At 50.2% G+C, this 23,950-nt stretch overlaps 1 protein-coding gene across 1 annotated transcript in view; it reads right to left on the minus strand.

Moving 5' to 3' along the window:
- Positions 1-23,950, minus strand: part of TMEM132C (transmembrane protein 132C) — a 393,879-nt gene that overhangs the window by 233,194 nt on the left and 136,735 nt on the right. Inside the window, exon 2 of the mRNA XM_060249642.1 lies at positions 11,297-12,185. Within this exon, the coding sequence (XP_060105625.1) occupies positions 11,297-12,185 (889 nt within the window). The remainder of the gene's footprint in view (positions 1-11,296; positions 12,186-23,950) is intronic.

Raw genomic sequence — 23,950 nt, forward strand, 5'->3', positions numbered from 1 at the left:
TGCAGTCGGTGTTATGTGTGCGCACGCACCTAAGTTTTCCTCCATGCCAGATGAGTATTCTGGAATGGAAAGAATTTTGGAATGACTCCAGCATCCGTTACAGCCACAGATGGAGTCTAAGGTGTAGGATTCTCAGCACTATGGATGGCCATAATAATGAGAAAGGTGCTGGATATTGCAAAACTTTGGGAAATCTATGCAATAGCAAATTGAGGCCACAGCTACGTGTGAGGAGGGAAGGTCCCCTGGGCAAGCACCAGTCGTTTCTGACTCTGGGGTGACATTCTTTCGCAACGTTTTCACAGCAGAATTTTTACGGGGTGCTTTGCCATTGCCTTCCCCAATCATCTCCGCTTTCCCCCCAGCAAGCTGGGGACTCCTCTTACCGACCTCGGAAGGAGGGAAGGCTGAGTCAACCTCGAGTCGGCTACCTGAAAACCCAGCTTCCGCCGGGGATTGAACTCAGGTCGTGAGCAGAGCTTAGGACCGCAGTACTGCAGCTTTACCACTCTGCCTTAGTAAACACTTGCATAAATTTGGAGGCTGGTTTTCACGGAGGTTTATACCTTTATTCCCACCCCACCTGGGGACTGGCAACCCTAGTGACATCCCTGACACAATGGACATCATTCAGAAGTGGCAGCTTTGTGCCAGGGCGCTCTGGTTTGAGGGCCAAACTCTGTGGGCTGAGGGGAATTTTACCACAGAGTTTTGCCCTCAAACCAGAGAGTACCCGTGTGATGTCCTCAACGTGATGACATCATTTCCATGCAATGTCATCTCATTGACAATGTTGCTGTTTTGGGCTGGAGCCCTGCCCAAAAGGCTCCTTCTCCCCCCCCCCCTCAATGAGAAGGACCTGGCAACCATAGAGGGCATCACAGTCCCATGGGCACCACACTGGGATAGGGTTGCCAATCCCCAGGTCGGGGTAGGAGATCCCCTGGTTTGGAGACCCTCCCCCCATTTCAAGGTCTTCAGAAAGCGAGGGGGGGGAGAGAAATGGCTGCTGAGCACTCCATTATTCCCTGTGGAGAACGATTCCCATAGGGGATAATGGAGAACTGATCTATGTGTATCTGGGGCTCTGGAGGGGAAGTGTTTTTTGACATAGAGTCACCAAATGTTCAGCAAAGCATTTGGTGCCTCTCTTTAAAACACCCTCCAAATTTCAAAAAGATCGAACTTGGGGGTCCAGTTCTATGAGCCCCAAAAGAAGGTGCCCCTTGCCTTCATTATTTCCAATGGAAGGAAGGCATTTAAGAAGCGTGCGGCCCCTTTAAATGGGATGACCAGAACTCCCTTTGGAGTTCAATTATGCTCATCGCAACCTTGCTCTTGGCTCCACCTCCAATGTCTCCTGGCTCCACCCTCAAAGTTTCCTGGCTCCACCCCCAAAGTCCCAGGTGTTGGGCTTGGCAACCCTACACCGGGGTCTTCCGCTCTAGCGTCCCTCTATGCTTGACAGTGCATCCAAACTCTGCTATGTCGCATCAGCAGCAGTCTAGGCACTGGTGCCTCCTCTTAAGGAACTCCATTTTCCATTTCTGAGCCACCATCCAACAAAAAAAGCTTTCTGGAACACCATTCACTTCAGCTGTCACCCTTCAAACCGGAGCAGAAGAGGGGCTCTTTCCCATTATTGATTGGAAGAACCGCCCCTTCTTTGGCTGCACTCTTCCTGTCTTGTCAGTCGAGTAATGCTCAATCTTGCTCACTGTTCATATTTTCCAGCATCCTCCTCTTTTTTCTTTCCGAATCCAGCCACTCCGTCAATTCTCATTAGGGACCGAGGTAAAACGCTACCTCAGCTGATCTGTTTTAATCGCTTGCCTCGCCACGTTTTGCCTCGGTCCCTCTTGTAATCCCACGATTTATTATCCCAGCTAATTACCCATTCCCTCGAAGTCAACCGTTGGCTGGCTCTGCCGTAATTCAATAACGTTCCTTTTATAAAGCTGATAGTGTCCGAAGCTGACGGGGGAGAAGAGACAAATCTGACGGTTTGGAGGGCCAGGTTTTTTTAAAAAGACAGAAGACCTTAATTGGCTCATCATCCCTTTTCTTTCTTGTCTGCTTATCCTACTTAGCCGCCACCTCTGATCTAGTCCTCTAATCGGGGGTGGAATTCTAGCAGGAGCTCCTTTGCATATTAGGCCACACCCCCTTGATGTAGCCAATCCTACAAGAGCTCACAAGGCTCTTTTTTGTAAGCCCTTGGAAAATTGGCTACATCAGGGGTGTGTGGCCTAATATGCAAAGGAGCTCCTACTAGAATTCCACCCCTGCCTCTAATATCTTCCACATCAAAGTAACCAACGTAGCGGCCAACTCATGGAATTGTGCTTTAAATGCCGTGGCTTACTCTTTATAACCCCCCGGCAGATCAATCATGGCACAATGCCCTGTGAATAAATGCTGGGACTCTGGAAGATTAGTTTCCATGAAAGAAAGGAGTTTCAGAGGGTGGACTAAGTTTGCCAGGTCTATGTTAGGAAATACTTGGAGACTTTGGGGGTGGATCCAGGAGAAGGCAGGGTTTGGAGAGGGGAGGGACCTCAGCATGGCGCAATGCCATAGGGCCTACCAGGGCTTTGTTTTGTAGCAGGAACTCCTTTGCATATTTGGCCACACCTCCCTGATGTAGCCAATCCTCCAAGAGCTTTCAGGGCTCTTCGTGCAGGGCCTACTTTCTGTAAACTCTTGGAGGATTGGCTACATCAGGGGTTGTGCGCCTTAATATGCAAAGGAGTTCCAGCTGCAAAAAAAGCCCTGGAGCCTACCCTTTAAAAGAGACACTTTCTCCAGGGGAGCTGATCTCGGCCGGCTGGAGATCAGTTGTAAAAGCGGGAGATCTCCAGGCGCCACCTGGAGGCTGGCAACCCTAGCCGGTGGACTCTATGTCCTGCTATAGAGTCTAGGAGAAACAAAAGTCCTAGAATGATATCTTGTCCCCCACTCCTTCTTAAACTCTGACCTCTTCAAGCACTTTGCCCAAATCTCCAGGAATTTCTCAAGCCAAGGTTGGCAACCTTGTTTCCTGGGTTTCTATGGGACCCCCCCTCCCCTCAGAGCAGCATAATGTGAGATCATGGATTTGAGAGGGGTGGGGGGATAGTGGAAATTTCTCTACTTCCACTGACAGCAAAAGCAATTCTTCGGATTGTGTAAGACGGACCGTTGGGTACAAGTCCAATAGTATGGGATGAGACCGAAGGCACGAGAGAGTTTCTAGTAGCAGACCAAGAGAAATAACTGGAGGTTGTACTAGGAGGCCTGCCTAGGGTTGCCAATCCCCCAGGTGGAGGCAGGGGATCCCCCGGTTTGGAGGCCCTCCCCCCCGCTTCAGGGTCAACAGAAAGTGTGTGTGGGGGGGGGGGAGTAGGGTTGCCAAGTCCCTCCACCGCTGCAGCAGAGGATTGTTCCTCATGTGTGCAAAGCATGCGGAGCGATGATGTCACTCAGAAGTGACATCATTGCACCCAGGGTGTTGCACTAGGGACGCTCTAGGACTCATACTAAAACTCGATGGTGCCACCGAGTTTTTAGCGTGAGTCCTAGAGCGTTCCTGGCGCAATGTCCCAGCGTGGTGACGTCACTTCCGGGTGATGTCATCATGCCGGGGACAGCACACATCAATGGGCTCTTGGGGGGCAGGGATCCCCTGGCGGCCTTCTCCCTGCTGGCAGGTGGGGGCCCTCCTGGGTGGGGGATCCTCCACCCCCCAGTGGGTAGTTGGCAGCCCTAGAAGGGAGGAAAATGTCTGCCGGGCACTTCGTTATTCCCTATGGAAACTGATTCCCATAGGGTATAATGGAGAATTGATCCATGGGTATCTGGGACTATGGGGGGCTGTTTTTTGAGGTTGAGGCATCAAATTTTCAGCATAGCATCCAGTGCCTCTCCTCAAAGCACCCTCCAAGTTTCAAGATTAGACCAGGGCATCCAGTTCTATGAGGTGCCCCTATTCACTATTTCCAAAGGAGGGGAGGCATTTCAAAGGCGTGCAGTCCCTTGCAATGCGATGGCCAGAACTCCCTTGGGAATTCAGTTGCGCTTGTTGCAACCCTGATCCTGGCTCCACCCCCAAAATCCCCAGATCGTTCTTGAATTGGACCTGGCAGCCTTAGGCCTGTCTGTCCCCTTTCCACTGTATGTCTCTATGATTCATCGAATGGGCCATCTGCAAAAAACGACTCTCTTTTTTCAAAATGACCAGACCAAAAAGGGCATGAATTTGATATTTTCCTATGGCCAAAAATAGGGTTGCCAAGTCCAATTCAAGAAATATCTGGGGACTTTGGGGGTGGAGCCAGGAGACTTTGGGGGTGGAGCCAGGAGACATTAGGAGTGGAGCCAAGATCAGGGCTGTGACAAGCATAACTGAACTCCAAAGGGAGTTCTGGCCATCACATTTAAAGGGACGGCACACCTTTTCAATTCCTTCCTTCCATAGGAAATAATGAAGGATAGGGGCACCTTCTTTTGGGGCTCATAGAATTGGACCCCCTGGTCCAATCCTTTTGAAAATTGGGGGGTATTTTGGGGAGAGGCACTAGATGCTATACTGAAAATTTGGTGCCTTTACCCCCAAAGATGCCCCCCACCTAGAGCCCCAGATACCCGCAGATCAATTCTCCATGATTTTCTATGGGAATAAATCTCCACAGGGAATAATAGAGCTCCCAGCAGACATTTCCCTCCCCTCCCCCCCCTCCGCTTTCCGACAACTCTGAAGCGGGAGGAGGGCCTCCAAACCGGGGGATCCCCTGCCCCCACCTGGGGATTGGCAACCCTAGCCAAAAATGATTCAGGTTGACCTTCCCCTCACCCATTACTCTGATAGCAGCCATAAACAAGTGTTGAAACATCCAGGTTTTCTATTTTTCTTTTTTTTTTAAAAAAAAAAAAATCATATTATTAAGTCAAAATTTTTGTCTGATCTGCAACGTGTCATGGGAACATCTCCCCTTCCCTTCCTCCACATAGCTTTGAATAATGAAGCCTCTCTCAACGCGGCAAGATCCCCATCAGCTTTTTCCAGCTCGAGTGAACACCTCGCAGATAGACGCGATCTATGTGCAATAAATGACCATCGGGGCATTACATAAATCTCCTTATGTTGGAAAAGGAAAAATGTAACCCATGCATCCCATAATTTAGCGCTTTCGTGAGCTATAAATAAATACATATTTTTTAAAATAAAAAAAAATGGCAAAAAGGACAATGCTGTCAGTTTTCGCTACGCTTGTGAAGAAATGCAAGTCACAACGGAGACATACGACTTGTCGACGGTTTGGGAAAGATGGGCCGGACGGGCACTCCATAAAGTTTATGTGCTTGTGTCAAGGCAGCCTGGCTTTTGGGCTATGTGCTGATGCCGATGTGTAGGCCGCTTGAGAGGGGGCCATGGCTCAAGAGGAGAGTGGGAATCCCAGGTTCGATCCCCGGCATCTCCAGTAGGTGACGTGGAAGGCCTCTGCCTGAAGCTCTGGAGAGCCGCTGCCAGTCTGAGTAGACAACCTTGAGTTTAACGGACTAAGGGTCTCATTCAGTGTTGGCAGCTTTGTGTCTTCATATAGATTGATTCATTTTATTTTTTTTGTAGCCCGCCTTTTCTCCTCAATGGGGACCCGAGGCAGCTGACATCCTTCTCCTCTCTTCAAATTTACCCTCACAACAACCCTGTGAAGTAGGTTGGGTTCAGAGAGGGTGAGTCACCCAGCAAGCTTCAGAAGAAGAATGAGGAGGAGAGGAGGAGGAGAAGAGGGGGAGGAGGAGAAGGAGAGGAGGAGGAGGAGAGGGGGGGAGGAGGAGGGGAGAAGAGGGGGGAGGAGAGGAGGAGGAGAAGAAGAAGAGGAGGAGGAGGAGAGGGGGGAGGAGAGGGGAGGAGAGGAGTAGAAGAAGAAGAGGAGGAGGAGGAGAGGGGGAGGAGGAGATGAGGAGGAGAAGGAGAGGAAGAGGAGGAGAGGGGGAGGAGGAGATGGATTTATACCCTGCCCTTCACTATCTGTAAGAGTCTCAAAGCAGTTTACAATCTCCTTCCCTTCCTCTCCCCACAGCAAACACCCTATGAGGCAGGTGGGGCTGAGAGAGCTCTGAGAGAACTGCTCCGGAGAGAACAGCTCAGAGAGAGTTATGATTGACCCAAGATCACTCCAAAGGGTGCATATGGAGCAGTGGGGAAGCAAACCTGGCTCTCCGTGTGCTTAACCACAACACCACACTGGTATGAGTAAGGATCCAACCCCAGGTCCCCCAGATGCTGCTAACCTTAACCACGACACCACCCTGGTTCTCACACACTCACATGTTCAGCATCAAGGGGACACCACAGGACTGGCGCTGGGGCCATTAAGCGACTCCGACTGCCCCCTAAAGGGCACAGGAGAAGTGCCCATACTCCCCAGAAGCATGTTGATGAGTATGAGCAATTGTAGCAATCACCTCCTGGTTGGAGGAGGAGACAACAACTCATCCATCCATCTCCTCCGGGAGAGAGGGGGCAGGGCATCGCTAGGCACTCAGCTATGTCTGATGGCTGCAAGGAGTTAATACTGGGTGGCTCCAACCCAGAAGTTCAGGGGAAGGGTCAACTGTGGTTGGGGTCCAATCCAGCACACTGTGGGAAGAAGCCCCCCCCCACCGCCCGGCCATCCTCAGGAGATCACTGAGAACACCATGGGGAGACAGAAGTGGGCAGATTGACCCATACAATTGCAGATGGCACTTTATACCGTGTGTCTGTATATCTTTTGCAAATGGTGCTTGGGGACTAAATTGCAGACAGCAGGGATCTAAACGGTTCGATAAATACACGTGCACACCAGTGCCGGGTGAGATACCTCTCCAGCATCCATTGGGCAGTCAGAGACAGGTAAGGTTACCAATCTCCAGGTGGAGGCTGGAGGTCTCCTGGGATTACAGCTGGTACCCAAGCACCAGTGATCAGTTCGCCTGGAGAAAATCCTCCAAGTACGAATCACAAGGAACCAGGGTTGCCAGCCTCCAGGTGGGGCATGGAGATCTTTGAAAGGCGGGTTCTATGGCATCATATCCCATCGAAGACCCACCCCTCCTTTCTCAAGCTCCACCCACAAAATCTCGAGGTCTTCCCCAACCCAGAGCAGGCAACTCTCAAGATAAGGCCTTCTGACAGCCATCTCCAGGGCTTGTTTTTCAAGGCAGCCTGGCTTCTGGGCCTATGTGCTGATGCCAACATATAGGCCGCTTGAGGAGGGGCCACATGGATCGAGAGTAGAGCCAGAGTCCCAGGTTCGATTCCCCGCTGCTGCCAGTCTGAGTAGACAACACTGATTTTAATGCAGTGGTCCCAACCTTTTTGGCACCAGGGACTGGTTTTGTGGAAGACAATTTTCCCACAGGCGGGGGGTGGGGGGTGGGCAATGGTTTCAGGATAATACAATTGTCCACTATATTTATATGAGTTTGGTGTGGTGGTTAAGTGTGCGGACTCTTATCTGGGAGAACCGGGTTTGATTCCCCACTCCTCCACTTGCACCTGCTAGCATGGCCTTGGGTCAGCCATAGCTCTTACAAAGGTTGTCCTTGAAAGGGCAGCTTCTGGGAGAGCTCTCTCAGCCCCACCCACTCACAGGGGGTCTGTTGTGGGGGAGGAAGGTAAAGGAGATTGGGAGCTGCTCAGAGACTCGGAAATTCGGGGTGGAGGGCAGGATATAAATCCAATGTTGTCTTCTTATTAGGAACATAGTTCCGGCTGGTTTGGCATCCAGGGGTGTATCCTAATATGCAAATGAGTTCCTGCTGGGCTTTTTCTACAAAAAGGCCAGTGTGGAACAATGGTGATCTCGGGGGGGGGGGTGTCCTAACATGCAAATGAGTTCCTGCTGGGCTTTTTTCTACAAAAAGGCCAGTGTGGAACAATGGTGATCTCAGGGGTGTGGCCTAATATGCAAATGAGTTCCTGCTGGGCTTTCCCCACAAAAAGCCCTATGCAAAACAATGGTGATGACAGGGGGTGTGGTCTGATATGAAAATAAGTTCCTGCTAGGCTTTTTCAACAAAAAAGCACATACGAAACAATGGTAATGTCAGGGGGTGTGGCCTAATAAGCAAATAAGTTCCTGCTGGGCTTTTTCTACAAAAAGCCCTGTGTGAAACAATGGTGATGTAAGGGGGTGTGGCCTTATATGCAAATGAGTTCCTGCTGGAGTTTTTCCCAACAGAAAAAGCCCTGGACATCTCCCAAAGAACTCATTTGTTGTGTTTTCTATTGTCTTTCAATTCCCACGAGTTGCTTTGGGAGCCAATCTGGGGGTGTCTGCAAAGCGGGGTATAAATAATAACCGTTTCAAAATAGATCTGCCTCTATTTGCAGCGCGGTGAGTGAAGAAAGCGATTTGTCCTCGGCACGCCTGGCAACCCGGCGTCTGTCAAATGCAAATCTGTTTTCGTTTTTCAGATTCATTTCAGCAGTAATCAAAATCCTTCTCCCCCACCCCCCACCCCCCAAGCGGCGAAGCAAAACCATCTGGCTTCGGCTGGGAGTCTACCTCCCATTTTCTTTGCAGGGAGATACAAAGCAGAGATGGGCAGGCTTTCAAAGGAGCGGCCCTCCCCTCCTCCCCCCCCCCCCCCGCAGCCCAACACAAGATGCCAAATGAGCCTCCTCCAACTCTCTTTCTTGGCAGCGAACCCCCTTTCGGAGGAATGTGATTTCATCTTTGCTCTTTGGCAAAGGAGGGTTTTCAATTATTAAAAAAAAAAAAGATAACCAGGGGGATAAGGAGACATTCCAGATGGGTATCTGTGTTACCCTGTTGCTGTAGGGGGGCAGGGGGGCAATAGGACTGACTCTCTACTGCAGGGGTCCTCAGACTTTTAAAATGGGGGGCCAGTTCACTGTCCTTCAGACTGTTGGAGGGCCGGACTGCCGTTACTGTACAAGGCCGTGGGCCGTCAGTTCTCCGTCTTATGCATCTCTCTCCCTTCCCCACACCACACGCCCCAGCCTGGGAACTCACCTCACCTCGGTATCGCCTCACACTCTGTCTCTGCCGCCTCAGCCCAGTGCCGGAAGTGTGCGTTGCTAACGCGAGTTTAGGTCAAATGTCACTTCCAGTCTGATTTTGCCATAACCCGGCGGGCCACATAAACGTCCTCAGCAGGCCGCATCTGGCCCACGGGCCGTAGTTTGAGGACCCCTGCTCTACTGGCTCTAACCTGGATGGCCCAGCCTAACTCAGCAGTGACCGCAGAAGCTAAGCAGAGTTGGCCCTAAGGTTGCCAGGTCTGTGTTGGGAAATACCTGGAGGCTTTGAGGGTGGATCTGGGAGAGGGCGGGGTTTGGGGAGGGGAGGGGCCTCAGCATGATGCAATGCCACAGACTCCGCCCTTCAAAGCAGCCATTTTCTCCAGGGGAGCTGATCTCGGCCAGCTGGAAGTCAGTTGTAAAAGCGGGAGATCTCCAGGCCCCACCTGGAAGCCGGCAACCCTAGCTTGGTCATGATTAGTACTTGGAGGAGAGACCACCAAGGAAGTCATAGAATCATAGAGTTGGAAGGGACCTCCACGGTCACCTAGTCCAGCCCCCTGCACAATGCAGGAAAGTCGCAAACACCTCCCCCTAAATTCACAGGATCCTCATTGCTGTCAGATGGCCATCTAGCCTGTGTTTCAAAACCTCCAAGGAAGGAGAGCCCACCACCTCCCGAGGAAACCTGTTCCACTGAGAAACCCCTCTAACGGTCAGGAAGTTCTTCCTAATGTTGAGCCGGAAACTCTTTTGATTTCATTTCAACCCAGTGGTTCTGGTCCTGCGTTCTGGGGCCACAGAAAACAATTCCACACCCTCCTCTAGATGACAGCCCTTCAAGTACTTGAAGATGGTGATCCTATCACCTCTCAGCTGCCTCCTCTCCAGGCTAAACATTCCCAGCTCCTTCAACCATTCTTCATAGGGCTTGGTCTCCAGACCCCTCACCATCTTCATCGCCTTCCTCTGGACCTGTTCCAGCTTGTCTATGTCCAGGGCTGTTTTGCAGAGGCAGGCAATAGCAACCCACCTCTGCACGTCACTTGCCTTGAAAATCCTACAGACGTTGCCATAAATTGGTTGTGGCTTAACAGTGCTTCATACACCAGGGTAGCCGAAGGGCAACTCAGGAGCCCACATGTGGCTCTTTCACACATATTGTGTGGCTCTCGGAGCCTCTGCCACCCTTTCAGCCAGCTTGGAGAAGATAACTGTCTCTTTAATTTATTATTATTATTACATTAAGGTTCACTTCACCAAGTCAAGCTAGCTGGCAGCTTGGATAATGCATTTAAAATTGCTTTCTTTCTACCCCTCTCTCCTCCCTTCCTCCCTCCCTCCCTCCCTTCCTTCCTCCCTCCTTTCCTTCCTTCCTTCCTTCCTTCCTTCCTTCCTTCCTTCCTTCCTTCCTTCCTTCCTTCCTTCCTTCCTTCCTTCCTCCCTCCCTCCCTCCCTCCCTTCCTTCCTTCCTTCCTTCCGGCTCTTATGTTTAGCAAGTTTGCCCCCCTCCCTGGTCTATGGCCTAGGACCTGCCTATCTTAGGGACCGTCTCTTCCCATATATCCCCCAGAGAGTACTGCGATCTGGCTCTCAAAACCTGCTTGTAATCCCCGGGCCAAAGGAGGCCCGGTTGAAGTCAACCAGGGACAGGGCCTTCTCAATCACAGCCCCTTGCTGGTGGAACCAGTTACCGGAAGAGGTCAGGGCCCTGCGGGATATTTGACAGTTCCGCAGGGCCTGTAAGACAGTCCTCTTCCGGTTGGCTTATAACTGACCGGCACCAAAATACTGAAGGAAGTCTATAGATAGCACACTGTTGGATTGATGTATTGATATTAACGTTTTAATTATGTAAATTGCTATTGTATTTTAATTCTAAATTTTATTGTTAGAACTTTTATGCTGTGAGCCGCCCTGAGCCCGCTTCGGTGGGGTAGGGAGGGATATAAATCAAATCAAATAAATAAATAAATAGTCCTTATAAACTTGAGACCCAAACGCACTTCCATGCAGAATGCTTCCAGGAACAACTGGCTGCCTAAGGCTATGTCAGAACAGCCGTTTGCCCTCTCATCTTCCAGGGGAAATATCCCTCGCCTATAAAGCCTTGAAATGGAAAAAGGAACCTGGCCAAGATTTTCAACTTAAGGTCTTTCATCTTGGGGTGTGTGTGTGTCTGTGCCCCGGAATGAGAGTACTCCTCTTAAAAAGCAACCAAGGTCAATCGACTCGACAGGCACAAATGGATCGTTATCTCCGAAACCAGCAAGCCCGTCCTACCTCAGGATGAACTGGTCCACCGTGATGTTGCTACTGACGGTCACCCGAGCGCTCACGACTTCTCCTTGTTTGATGGGCTTGGACGGCAGCCAGATGACCACGTTGCCATCCAGGCGCAGCTCCGTCAGCTGAGAGCTCTCTGTGGTCCCATAGAGGCTGACAGAGCCAATCCTCTGCAAGTGAGACATGGTTTCCCCCGTCCCTTCCTTCCCTGGCCGGATGGCATTCCCTTTCCTGATGTCCTCCGTGGTGCACTCCCCGTTCTCATCGCCGGGCTGGATGGTGTAGTAAAGCTCAATGGAGCTTGGGTCGGAAGGATCGGGTGCTTTCTTGCGGCCGGTGACAACCGTCGGGGGGCTAAACCAGGTGGGCTGAAGTTCCAGGTCAGCGACGCATAACCCCAGGTCACCCTTTAACCTGCAACTGCCCCGGACTTCCCGCGTTTCCCGAAACGCAAAAACCCGCATGCAAGGCAGCTGTTCGTTCGAAGTATAATCGTCCCAGTCTCTTCCGACGATGTAGAACAAAACCTGGACCTTGGGTTTGCTGAGATAGACTTTTTCATTCATGATGTAAGCTTTCAGTTTCCAGTTGAATGTAAACTTGCTGGTGGACCCAAACAGGTTGGAGTTTAACAGCAGATCTTGGGGCACAGTGTGCTCTACCGAGAACGGCCCGTAGCTAGCATTGATCACCGGCGTCCTCTTGGCTTTATACGTAAAGAAGGTCTCCATCCGAGACTGCAGACTTGAGTTTCTCATGAAGTCCTGGTTGGCTTCTTTGAGGAAGAATGACGTATCGGCACTCAAGATCTGGTATCTTACAGGTAGATATGTTGGTAGTGAGGAAAATTTCTGGACATTGTCCAAAGCTCCACGTCCCACTGTCGCTGTTGGGGAAGAAGGAAGAAGAAGGTGAAACACGGTCAAGAAACGATGAACTTGGTCAGAACGTAGGTCCCGCAGGATCAAGACCGGTGTTGAACCAAGGTTACCAACAATGTTCCCTCTAGGCTGTGGAGTCTTGTGAGCAAAAAATCTATTTTGTGAGCTACCACATGAATTTAGTTTGCTCTAGGGCCATTTTTCCCTGATCGCCAAGGAATTCCAGGGTCTGTATTCAGAGGAAGGTGATGGCAAACATCTCTTGACTAGAAAGCCCTACAGGTCCCCATAAATTGGCTGCAATTTGATGGTACTTTACACACACACACACAGAGGGGGTCGTTTTGTAGAAAAACAGGTGGTGGAGCTCATAAGCGTAATTCATTAGCATATGCCACTGCCCCCAGCCAAAAGCAACCTAATGCTAGAAAGGAGAGCCCCGGGCAAGCGAGGCCTGCTTGGGCTGGTTAGAGATCCAGCCAGTCCAAGCAGGCCTCACTCAGCTAGGGCTTTCCTTTGTGGCTGCCCCCCCAAAAGGCCAGCAAGCCACCCCCTGCCCAAACTCACATAAGAAGTGGAGAAAGGGTGGTGCGGGCTTCTTCAGGGGCTGCTGGGGGCGTGGCAAAGTTCCTGGTGGCTGGCTGGCTGCCTGCTCTCCTAATCCAGGGATTGTTATGCAGCTGCACCTACTATTCGATGGACAAGGTAGGTGGGGGGAGGGGGAACCATCAGGAAGGTTCAGGAGCTGTGCTCCTGTGAGCTCCCGCTGAATCCGAGGCCTGCACACACACACACACACACACACACACACACACTGAATTCAGGAGGGCCAGCTTTGCCTCTTTTCTCAAAGCACATGTAGACTCTCATTACCTGGTAAAATGTAACTAAAAGCCCACCCGCTATAAATATGGAATTATCCCCCATTGTTCCAGTGGTTGTCCCTCAATAAGACGGCAATGTTGTTCGTCCCCTACGGAGGCTGTGGGATGCAAAGGTGTCAATGCTAGGGTTGCCAATCCCCAGGTGGGGGCAGGGGATCCCCGGGTTTGGAGGCCCTCCCCCCGCTTCAGGGTTATCAGAAAGCAGGGGGGGGGGGAGGGAAATGTCTGCTGGGAACTCTGTTATTCTGTATGGAGTCTAATTCCTATAGGAAATAATGGAGAATTGAGCCGCAGGTATCTGGGGTCTGGGGGGAGCTATCTTTGAGGTAGAGGCACCACATTTTCAGTATAGCATCCAGTGCCTCTCCCCAAAATACCCCCCAAGTTTCAAAAAGATTGGACCAAAGGGTCCAATTCTATGATCCTCAAAAGAAGGTGCTCCTATCCTTCATTATTTCCCATGGAAGGAATGCATTTTAAAAAATGTGCAATCCCTTTCCATGTGATGGCCAGAACTCCCTTGGAGTTCAATTATGCTTGTCACACCCTTGCTTCTGGCTCCGCCTCCAATGTCTCCTGGCTCTACCCCCAACGTCTCCTGGTTCCACCCCCAAAGTCCCCAGATTTCTCTTGAATTGGACTTGGCAACCCTAATCGAAGCCCTCCGCTGCTTTACGAGTGTGGAGCTCCGCGAGACTCTGAAAGGGAAGCTATGGAGAGAGGTAAGTTCCTCCTGATGAAGCCGAGGAAAGAATACAGGGAACAGCTACAAGAGCTGCAACTCCAAAAGGGGTAATTTAAGGTGATGCACCGTCATGTTTAATTCATAGACAAGCATTAGATGGTGGAATGTGTTGATTCCCAGATGAGCGCTCTGCCATTAAGAGCCAGGGGGGGGGGGGGGAAGCAATAAAAATAGGAATAACAAACAAGGGGGGGAAAATCCACACTATGGCCTGCCAATGAGAATACCATCAACGGATAAATTACTGCCACGAGGCCCAATCCTCCCCGCTCCTCCGTCTTCCCCGCCACATATCAGACCAAACTCTCTCCCAAACGGGATTCTGGGTTAATGCATCATTAAGAAGGCGCTCAAAAGTTACACAAACCAATGAAACTGCCTTATACTGAATCAGAGCATCAGTCCCTCAAGGTCAGCATGGCCCACAGCGTAGACCAGGGGAAGCCAAACTGTGGCTCGGGAGCCACACGAGGTTTTTCACACATATGGGCTGAAACCAGGGGGCCGGTTTGGAGCGGCTTGCAACCGCCTCGAAGAGAACCAGCCGGAAATAGAGCGCCCTGGAGCTTCCGGAAGGCGCTTGGGGAAAGGGGCGGGGCCGTGGGCACCGGGGGGGGGGGAGCGTCTGGAACGCTCACGCGTCCCGTTCACGGCTCCCAGACGCTCTTCTGGAGCTCTGGAGAGCCAGTTTGGTGTAGTGGTTAAGTGTGCGGACTCTTATCTGGGAGAACCGGGTTTGATTCCCCACTCCTCCACTTGCAGCTGCTGGAATGGCCTTGGGTCAGCCAGAGCTCTGGCAGAGGTTGTCCTTGAAAGGGCAGCTGCTGTGAGAGCCCTCTCAGCCCCACCCACCTCACAGGGTGTCTGTTGTGGGGGAGAAAGGTAAAGGAGATTGTGAGCCGCTCTGAGACTCTTCGGAGTGGAGGGCGGGATATAAATCCAATATCTTCTTCTTCTTCTCCAGCCTTCCAGACAGCCGGGAGCTGCCTCGGAGCCTCCGCAGCCAAAAGGCACCACTTTTGAAGTGGTGCCTTTTTGAGCCGGGTAGATCGGCCCGGAGGACAGGGTAAGTGCGGGATGGGGACGCCCGGCAGATGTTGCCGTCTGCAGGGTTTTTGGGGGCCGACTTCAGAGGCATCTCTGAGTTGGCCCAAAGTGTCGGTCTGTTATCAGCCATGGTGTGGCTCTTGACGCCCCCACAACCTTGTCGGCCGGCTTGGAGAAAGCATTTCTCTCTTTAAATCGCTTCTCCAAGCCAAGTCAACTGGCAGCTTGAAGAATGCATTTAAAGTTGCTTTCTTTCCACCTCTCCTTCCCCCCATCTATTTTCCGTCCTTCCTTCCAACCAACATCTGATGTTCATGTCTTGGGCTCTCAAACATCTGACACTTATTCTAAATGGCGCTTACAATAAGCAAGTTTGGCCACCCCTGATGTAGAGTTTGCTGTTCACAGGAGGCAAAAGGAACTATTTGGGGGCCTTGAATTTCCAGTCCTAACCATTGGATAGCGTAATCCACCCAAGTGCCTGAGAAATCCCCTCAATGCACGCAAGAAATTAAAGCATAGCTTCACAAATGTAAGTGCTAGAAGAGGGGGTTCTCAGGAAGCTGAAAACCACGTTCCATATCTTTATATTTTCCCTCCTGGCTTCTGGCAGTATCATAATGCACCTACGAAGTTTCCTTCTTTCTTTCCTTCCTTCCTTCCTCTCAAACATCTGATGTTTATTCTATGTGGCTCTTACCTTTAACAGAGCCCCGTGGCGCAGAGTGGTAAAGCTGCAGTACTGCAGTCTGAACTCTCTGCTCATGACCTGAGTTCGATCCCAGCGGAAGCTGGTTCAGGTAGCCGGCTTCAGGTCAACTCAGCCTTCCATCCTTGCGAGGTCAGTAAACTGAGTCCCCAGCTTGCTGGGGGGAAAGGGTAGAGGACTGGGGAAGGCAGTGGCAAACCACCCCGTAAATAAGTCTGCCGTGAAAACGTTGTGAAAGCAACGTCATCCCAGAGTCGGAAACGACTGGTGCGTGCACAGGGGGCTACCTTATGTTTAAGCTAGTTTGGCCACTCCTGGTCTACTCAAGCTGAGAGCAGCTCTCCTGGGTCTCAGAGGCAGTGAGGCCTTTTCGCATCACCTCCTTCTAGATCAGTTTATTTGGGATGCTGGGGATTGAACCGGGGACCTTCAGCATGGAGAGCAGAGGCTTTGCCACTGAGCCAGGTCCCCTCCATCGGATACACAGCTGAGACGGAAAGCCCTGGGAGCTCCACCCCCAGTGAGCCTTTGTGCAGGCAGGACTTGAACCCAGACTTTCTGCTTCAGCATCCACAGTTCTAGCCCTGCAGATCTCCCTGCCTGGCCTCAGGGGTGAGTCCTTTTCATTAACATGACAGTAGATATTCCTGACAGCTAATCAGGTCTTCTTCTTTTTTTTCATTCAAAGGCTCAGACATGGCATGATCCTTACTTAACCCTGATTACGCAGAGGTCACGGATGATATATCAAACAAGGTCTCGCCAGAGCCATGAAGTCTGAGCATCCTGAAGACCCTTTATTAAAATCCACAGGTCTCGTCTGAGTATCTTGGGGGGAGGCTTATTACTATGCCGCTGCTGTGAAATGAAAACTGCAACGCCAGTAATAAAGCGGCTTTTTTATTTTCACCATGGGGGGGGGGAATGGAATCTTGCCAACGTGATGTTTTGAGGCTTGGACACAGATGAGCGGCCAGACATCCAGGGACCCGGCTGTGTCATTTGGGCCAAAAGAAATCCCCAAGTTCCTAAACCAAAGTAACTCCAACTCCAAAGTAACTCCAATCCCAAACCCTAAGCAAGTCTTCTGTAACTTATCTCCTTCCAGATACTGGTGAGTTCAAAGAATTGGAAAGATCTCGGGGACTAGACTGATAACTGTTCTTGTCTGTATCTCATTTTTTAAAAAAATTATAGCGGGGTGGCTGGCCAAACTTGCTTAACGTAAGAGCCACATAGAATGAAGAAGAAGAGGAAGAAGAAGAAAAAGAAGAAGATGATATTGGATTTATACCCCGCCCTACACTCTGGATCTCAGAGTGGCTCACAATCTCCTTTACCTCCCGCACCCCACCCAACAGACACCCTGTGAGGTGGGGTGGGCTGAGAGAGCTCTCCCAAAAGCTGCCCTTTCAAGGACAACGCCTTCGGAAGTTATGGCTGATCCAAGGCCATTCCAGCAGCTGCAAGTGGAGGAGTGGGGAATCAAACCCTGTTCTCCCAGATAAGAGTTCGCGCACTTAACCACTACACCAAACTGGCTCTTAGATGTCAGATGTTTGAGAACCACAAGACAGGAAGGAAGGAAGGAAGGAAGGAAGGAAGGAAGGAAGGAAGGAAGGAAGGAAGGAAGGAAGGAAGGAAGGAAGGAAGGAAGGAGGGAAGGAGGGAAGGAGGGAAGGAAGGAAGGAAGGAAGGAAGGAAGGAAGGAAGGAAGGAAGGAAGGAAGGAAGGAAGGAAGGAAGGAAGGAAGGAAGGAAGGAAGGAAGGAAGGAAGGACGCTAGCTCTTCTACCACAAATTACGTTAGTGTTTATGGGGCTCCTGATTCTTCCCTGGGAGTAGCTGAAACTTCTTGGGGGATTATCCGGGCCTCTCCAATGGGCTTTGCAAATGAGGTTCAGTCAGGTTTCTGCATTCTGGACTGTCCGTGACACAATTGTTAGCCTCCTGCACCCTTCCTTGTCCCCTCAAAAGAGCAGGTCCTGTTTCCATTATGCATCAAAGACAACTCAACACAGATCGTATCATGTTTCTCTGTTTACAATGTCCAGGTAGACACAGGGATGGGTTGTTGGTGAGTAATTGCAGAGGACTAGGGTTGCCAGGTCCAACTCAGAAAATATTTGGGGACTTTGGGGGTGGAACCGAGAGACTTTCCCATTCCCTAAAATAAATAAATAAAAATACAGCAGTGCAGTTCCCCTGAAAAAAAACCCTCATTTTCTTGTCCCCCAGCAGCTGGCTCTACTTCCACTAAATGAAACTGAACACACACACACACGGCAGACAAAATAAACAGAGTTTTGCAAGCCCATACTTTTGTGATCTCACTGGGGCAATTTACTCATGATAGTTGTTGAATGTATTCATCTGCTGTAATTCAACCAAGTTCTTCAGACAAACACTGGGAAATGAAAGGAACTAGTTTACTCTTTACTATCTATTTTGTTGTGCAAAAGACTTCTGAAATGAATGCAGGGAGGGATGGGGCTCCTTCCTTTCTCACAGCTTAACCAGGAAGATCCAGGTCACACTGCCTGGTACCCCCACTCCCATACAGCTTCCTCGAGCTGAGATTTAAAGGCACAAACACCTTCGAAAACACAAGGCGTTTCCAAGCTTCTTCTAAGCCAGGGGTGGCCAAACTGCAGCTCGGGAGCCACATGTGGCTCTTTCACACATATTGTGTAGCTCTCAAAGCCCCTCACTGCCCCACTGAGTAGCTTGAAGAAGGCATTTCTCTTTTTAAATCGCTTCCCCCAGCCAAGAAGAAGACTGTAGATTTATACCCCACCCATCTCGGGAGGTGGTGGGCTCTCCTTCCTTGGAGGTTTTTAAACAGAAGCTAGATGGCCATCTGACAGCGATGAAGATCCTGTGAATTTAGGGGGAGGTGCTTGTGAGTCTCCTGCATTGTGCAGGGGGTTGGACTAGATGACCCTAGAGGCCCCTTCCAACTCTATGATTCTATGATCTCTCTGAATCAGAGTCTCAGAGCAACTTACAATCTCCTTTATCTTCTTCCCCCACAACAGATACCCTGTGAGGTGGGTGGGGCTGAGAGAGCTCTCACAGAAACTGCACTTTCAAGGACAGCTATGGCTGACCCAAGGCCATTCCAGCAGGTGCAAGTGGAGAAGTGGGGAATCAAACCTGGCTCTCCCAGATAAGAGTCCGTGCACTTCGCCACTACACCAAACTGACTTGGAGAATGCATTCATTTAATGTTAAAGTTGCTTTCTGTCCACCTCTCCCTCCTTCCCCATCTATTTGCCTGCCTGCCTGGCTTCCATCCTTCTTTCCTTCCTTCCTATCGGGCGGCTCTCAAACATCTGACGTTCATGTCTCGCGGCTCTCAAACATCTGACATTTATTCTATGTGGCTCTTACGCTAAGCAAGTTTGGCCACCCCTGTTTCGAGCATTCCAAGGTAGAAAGGCGCGTGGTGGCTGTTGGGGTGGGGCTAGTGGTGAGCCGGCATCTGCAAAATTGGGGGAATCCCCTACTGGGACCTATGGTCTGGCAAGCCTACCGAGGACACCCCGACCGGATTTCCAGCACTTGCAGCCCAATCAAGGTGGCTCAGTGGGAGACAGGACTGTGACACTTAGTGAGGGTTGCCAAGCTCCAGGTGGGCTTTTGGAGTTCATCTCTAGGTGGCAGAGCTCTTTTTGTTGTTCAGATCGCATAGTCGAGTCTGACTCTTTGCGACCCCATGGACAAAGTCATGCCAGGTCCTCCTGTCTTCCACCATCCTCCGAAGTCTGCTCAGATTTGTGTTTGTTACATCAGCGACACTGTCCAGCCATCTAATCTTTTGCCGTCCCCTTCTTCTTTTGCCTTCTGTCTTTCCCAGCATCAGGGTCTTCTCCAGGGAGTGCTCCCTTCTCATTGGGTGGCCAAAGGATTTGAGCTTCAGCTTCAGCATCTGACCTTCCAGGGAACAGTCTGGGTTGATTTCCCTTCGGATTGACTGACTGGATCTTCTTGCAGTCCAAGGGACTCTCAAGATTCTTCTCCAGCACCACATCTCAAAAGCATCTATTCTTCTGCGCTCGGCCTTCCTTATGGTCCAGCTCTCACAGCCATACATTACTACTGGGAATACCATTGCTTTGAATATATGGACTTTTGTGGGCAGGGTGATGTCTCTATTTTTTAATTATACTGCCCAGGTTGGCCACAGCTGTCCTCCCAAGTAGAAAACATCTTTTAATTTCATGGCTACAGTCACCATCTGTACTCTACCAGGATACAATTCCCTCCCACCCTGAGCATCTCTTGAGAGCCAGTTTGGTGTAGGGTGGGAGGTTAAGTGCGCGGACTCTTATCTGGGAGAACCGGGAATGATTTCCCAACTCCTCCACTTGCAGCTGCTGGAATGGCCTTGGATCGGCCATAGCTCTGGCAGAGGTTGTCCTTGAAAGGGCAGCTGCTGCAAGAGCTCTCTCAGCCCCACCCACCTCACAGGGTGTCTGTTGAGGGGGGAAGGCAAAAGAGATTGTGAATGCTCTGAGACTCTGAGATTCAGAGTATAGGGCAGGATATAAATCCAGTATCATCATCATCATCATCAAATCATAGAGTTGGAAGGGACCTACAGGGTCATCTTGTCCAACCCCCTGCACAATGCAGGAAGCTCACAAACCCCTCCCCCTAAATTCACAGGATCTTCATTGCTGTCAGATGACCCTCTAGCCTCTGTTTAAAACCTCCAAGGAAGGAGAGCCCGCCACCTCCCAAGGAAGCCTGTTCTACTGAGGAACCGCTCTGAACTCACCAATACCTCCCCCTAAATTCACAGGATCTTCATTGCTGTCAGATGGCCCTCTAGCCTCTGTTTAAAAACCTCCAAGGAAGGAGAGCCCGCCACCTCCCGAGGAAGCCTGTTCTACTGAGGAACCGCTCTGAACTCACCAATACCTCCCCCTAAATTCACAGGATCTTCATTGCTGTCAGATGGCCCTCTAGCCTCTGTTTAAAAACCTCCAAGGAAGGAGAGCCCGCCACCTCCCGAGGAAGCCTGTTCTACTGAGGAACCGCTCTGAACTCACCAATACCTCCCCCTAAATTCACAGGATCTTCATTGCTGTCAGATGGCCCTCTAGCCTCTGTTTAAAAACCTCCAAGGAAGGAGAGCCTGCCACCTCCCGAGGAAGCCTGTCCCACTGAGGAACTGCTCTAAACTCACAAACCCCTCCCCCTAAATTCACAGGATCTTCACTGCTGTCAGATGACCCTCTAGCCTCTGTTTAAAACCTCCAAGGAAGGAGAGCCCACCCATCATCATCTTCTTCTCCTCCTCCTCCTCTCCTGCAGAGATCAGATCGAGACAATAGCTTGTCATTTGCAATACAAAATCCCAGCTGGTTCTATGCAGAGAGAGGCAAAGGAAGCCCTTTGACTTCACCTCCGTTGAGTTCCGCTCTTCCATGGCTTGCATCTCCCTCCACTTTATCCACGCTTATCAAGTTAACAACACATAAAATAGGTCAGGTGTTTTGGGCAGGGGGGGAAAAAAAATAAATGCAGATGTTTCCTAATTAGGTCTGCATTGTTCCAGTGTTTCTCCTGTCAGCCTGTTCTATTAAAGCCTCGTGTCTACCTAGTAGGCTGGCTAATTAAAAGGAAGAGGCAAGAAAAACATGACAAAGCTTGAATCCATCTCTTCTACCAATGACACCACCCCCTCCTTCAGCTAGGGCCAAAGACATTAATGGATTAATCAGACGAATTAACGGCTCCAAACTCAGCTTAAATATAGTGTTCTGGTTCAAACAAACGGCTTTAGCTCTACCGTTGCCATTTTGGGAAACATCAACACAATATCCCCTTAAATCGCCAGGGAATTTTAAACAGAACAAGACTAGGAACCCTTCTTGCAGCTCTCAAACATCTGACGTTCATGTCTCGTGGCTCTCAGACATCTGACATTCACGTCTTGTGGCTCTTCGACATCGGAAGTTTATTCTATGTGGCTCTGACGTTAAGCAACCTGGGCCACCCTTGGTCCAGAACCTTAGAAACAGCACGACATCATTGACTTAGAGGCCTGTCTCAAATCTTCCTGTGGTAAGATTTGAATTCAGAGCCCTCCGGGTGCAAGCTGAGGCTTGTTGCTGCAATTAAGCCGTCTCTCCACAGTGGCTTGCCACAATGACCTGGTGGGGCCAGACAGTGACAATATCAATTCACCTTAGCAATAACAACACACTTCAGAGATCTCTTTTTTAAAAAAGAGAGAGAGAAAAGAGCTCCCAGAGAGCAAATACAATTTAGCAGGGCTTTTTTTTTGTGGCAGGAACTCCTTTGCATATTAGGCCACACGCCCCTGATGTAGCCAATCCTTCTGCATAGGGTTGCCAGGTCCAACTCAACAAATATCTGGAGACTTTGGGGGTGGAGCCAGGAGACATGGTGGGGGGGAGCCAGGAGCAAGGATGTGACAAGCATAATTGAACTCCAAAGGGAATTCCGGCCATCACATTTAAAGGGACCACACACTTGTTAAATGCCTTCCCTCTTAGAAGAAGAAGAAGATGAAGATATTGGATTTGTATCCCGCCCTCCACTCCGAAGAGTCTCAGAACGGCTCACAATCTCCTTTCCCTTCCCCCCCCCCACAACAGACACCCTGTGAGGTGGGTGGGGCTGAGAGAGCTCTCACAGCAGCTGCCTTTTCAAGGACAATCTCTGCCAGAGCTATGGCTGACCCAAGGCCATGCTAGCAGGTGCAAGTGGAGGAGTGAGGAATCAAACCCCGGTCTCCCAGATAAGAGTCCGCACACTTAACCACTCCACCAAACTGGCTCTCAAAATAATGAAATAATGAAGAATAGGGGCACCTCCTTTTGGGGCTCATAGTATTTGACCCCCTGGTCCAATCTTTTTGAAACTTGGGGGGTGTTTTAAGAAGAGGCACTGGATGCTATGCTGAAACTCTAGTGCCTCTACCTAAAAAAACAGATACCCAGAGCCCCAGATACCCGCAGATCAATTTTCCATTATACCCTAAGGGAATTGGTCTCCACAGGGAATCATGGAGTGCCCAGCAGACATTTCCCTCCCCCCACTTTCTGATGACCCTGAAGTGGAGGGAGGGCCTGCGAAACCAGGGGATCCCCTGCCCCCCAACTGAGGATTAGCAAACACTAGAAATGAACCACTGCATTTTCATGTTGCAAAAAAGTGCTTAAGCAATTTCTTTCATAATGATGCAATTAGATAATTATCATTATCATCACAAACCAACGTTAAATGTCCATAGAAAAATCAAAACATCATTTCACACCACTCTTGTAAGGTAGTCCTTTCAAAATCAGAATGTTATTTCACATTGCTTCTGTAAGGTAGTACTTTACAGTCCACTGTCTCAGTTCTCCTTTGCTTGAAAGACGTAGACATATATTGGCCACTGTGTGACACAGAGTGTTGGACTGGATGGGCCACTGGCCTGATCCAACATGGCTTCTCTTACGTTCTTATGTGACACAGAGTGTTGGACTGGATGGGCCACTGGCCTGATCCAACATGGCTTCTCTTATGTGACACAGAGTGTTGGACTGGATGGGCCACTGGCCTGATCCAACATGGCTTCTCTTATGTTCTTATGTGCCACAGAGTGTTGGACTGGAGGGGCCATTGGCCTGATCCAACATGGCTTCTCTTATGTTCTTATGTGACTCAGAGTGTTGGACTGGATGGTTTATTGGCCTGATCCAACATGGCTTCTCTTACATTCTTATGTGACAGAGTGTTGGACTGGATGGGCCATTGGCCTGATCGAACATGGCTTCTCTTATGTTCTTATGTGACTCAGAGTGTTGGACTGGATGGTTTATTGGCCTGATCCAAGATGGCTTCTCTTACATTCTTATGTGACAGAGTGTTGGACTGGATGGGCCATTGGCCTGATCGAACATGGCTTCTCTTATATTCTTATGTGACACAGAGTGTCGGACTGGATGGGCCACTGGCCTGATCCAACATGGCTTCTCTTATGTTCTTATGTGACTCAGAGTGTTGGACTGGATGGTTCATTGGCCTGATCCAACATGGCTTCTCTTACGTTCTTATGTGACAGTGTGTTGGACTGGATGGGCCATTGGCCTGATTGAACATAGCTTCTCTTATGTTCTTATGTGACACAGAGTGTTGGACTGGATGGGCCACTGTCCTGATCCAACATGGCTTCTCTTATGTTCTTATGTTCAGTCCCACGCTTGTATATGATTCCTCCTCTGGGTAGCAGACCGAAGTCTGACAGATGCGGTGGCTACACGGGTCCTAGGTTCAGTTCTGTGTTTCATTCACCTTCCACTGGCCGCTTTCTTTTAGCTTTGGAACCCGCGCTAAAGGCAATCGCTCACACATTGCAATACAA

Source organism: Heteronotia binoei, chromosome 11 (assembly GCF_032191835.1).
Source record: "Heteronotia binoei isolate CCM8104 ecotype False Entrance Well chromosome 11, APGP_CSIRO_Hbin_v1, whole genome shotgun sequence".
Classification (NCBI taxonomy): domain Eukaryota; kingdom Metazoa; phylum Chordata; class Lepidosauria; order Squamata; family Gekkonidae; genus Heteronotia; species Heteronotia binoei.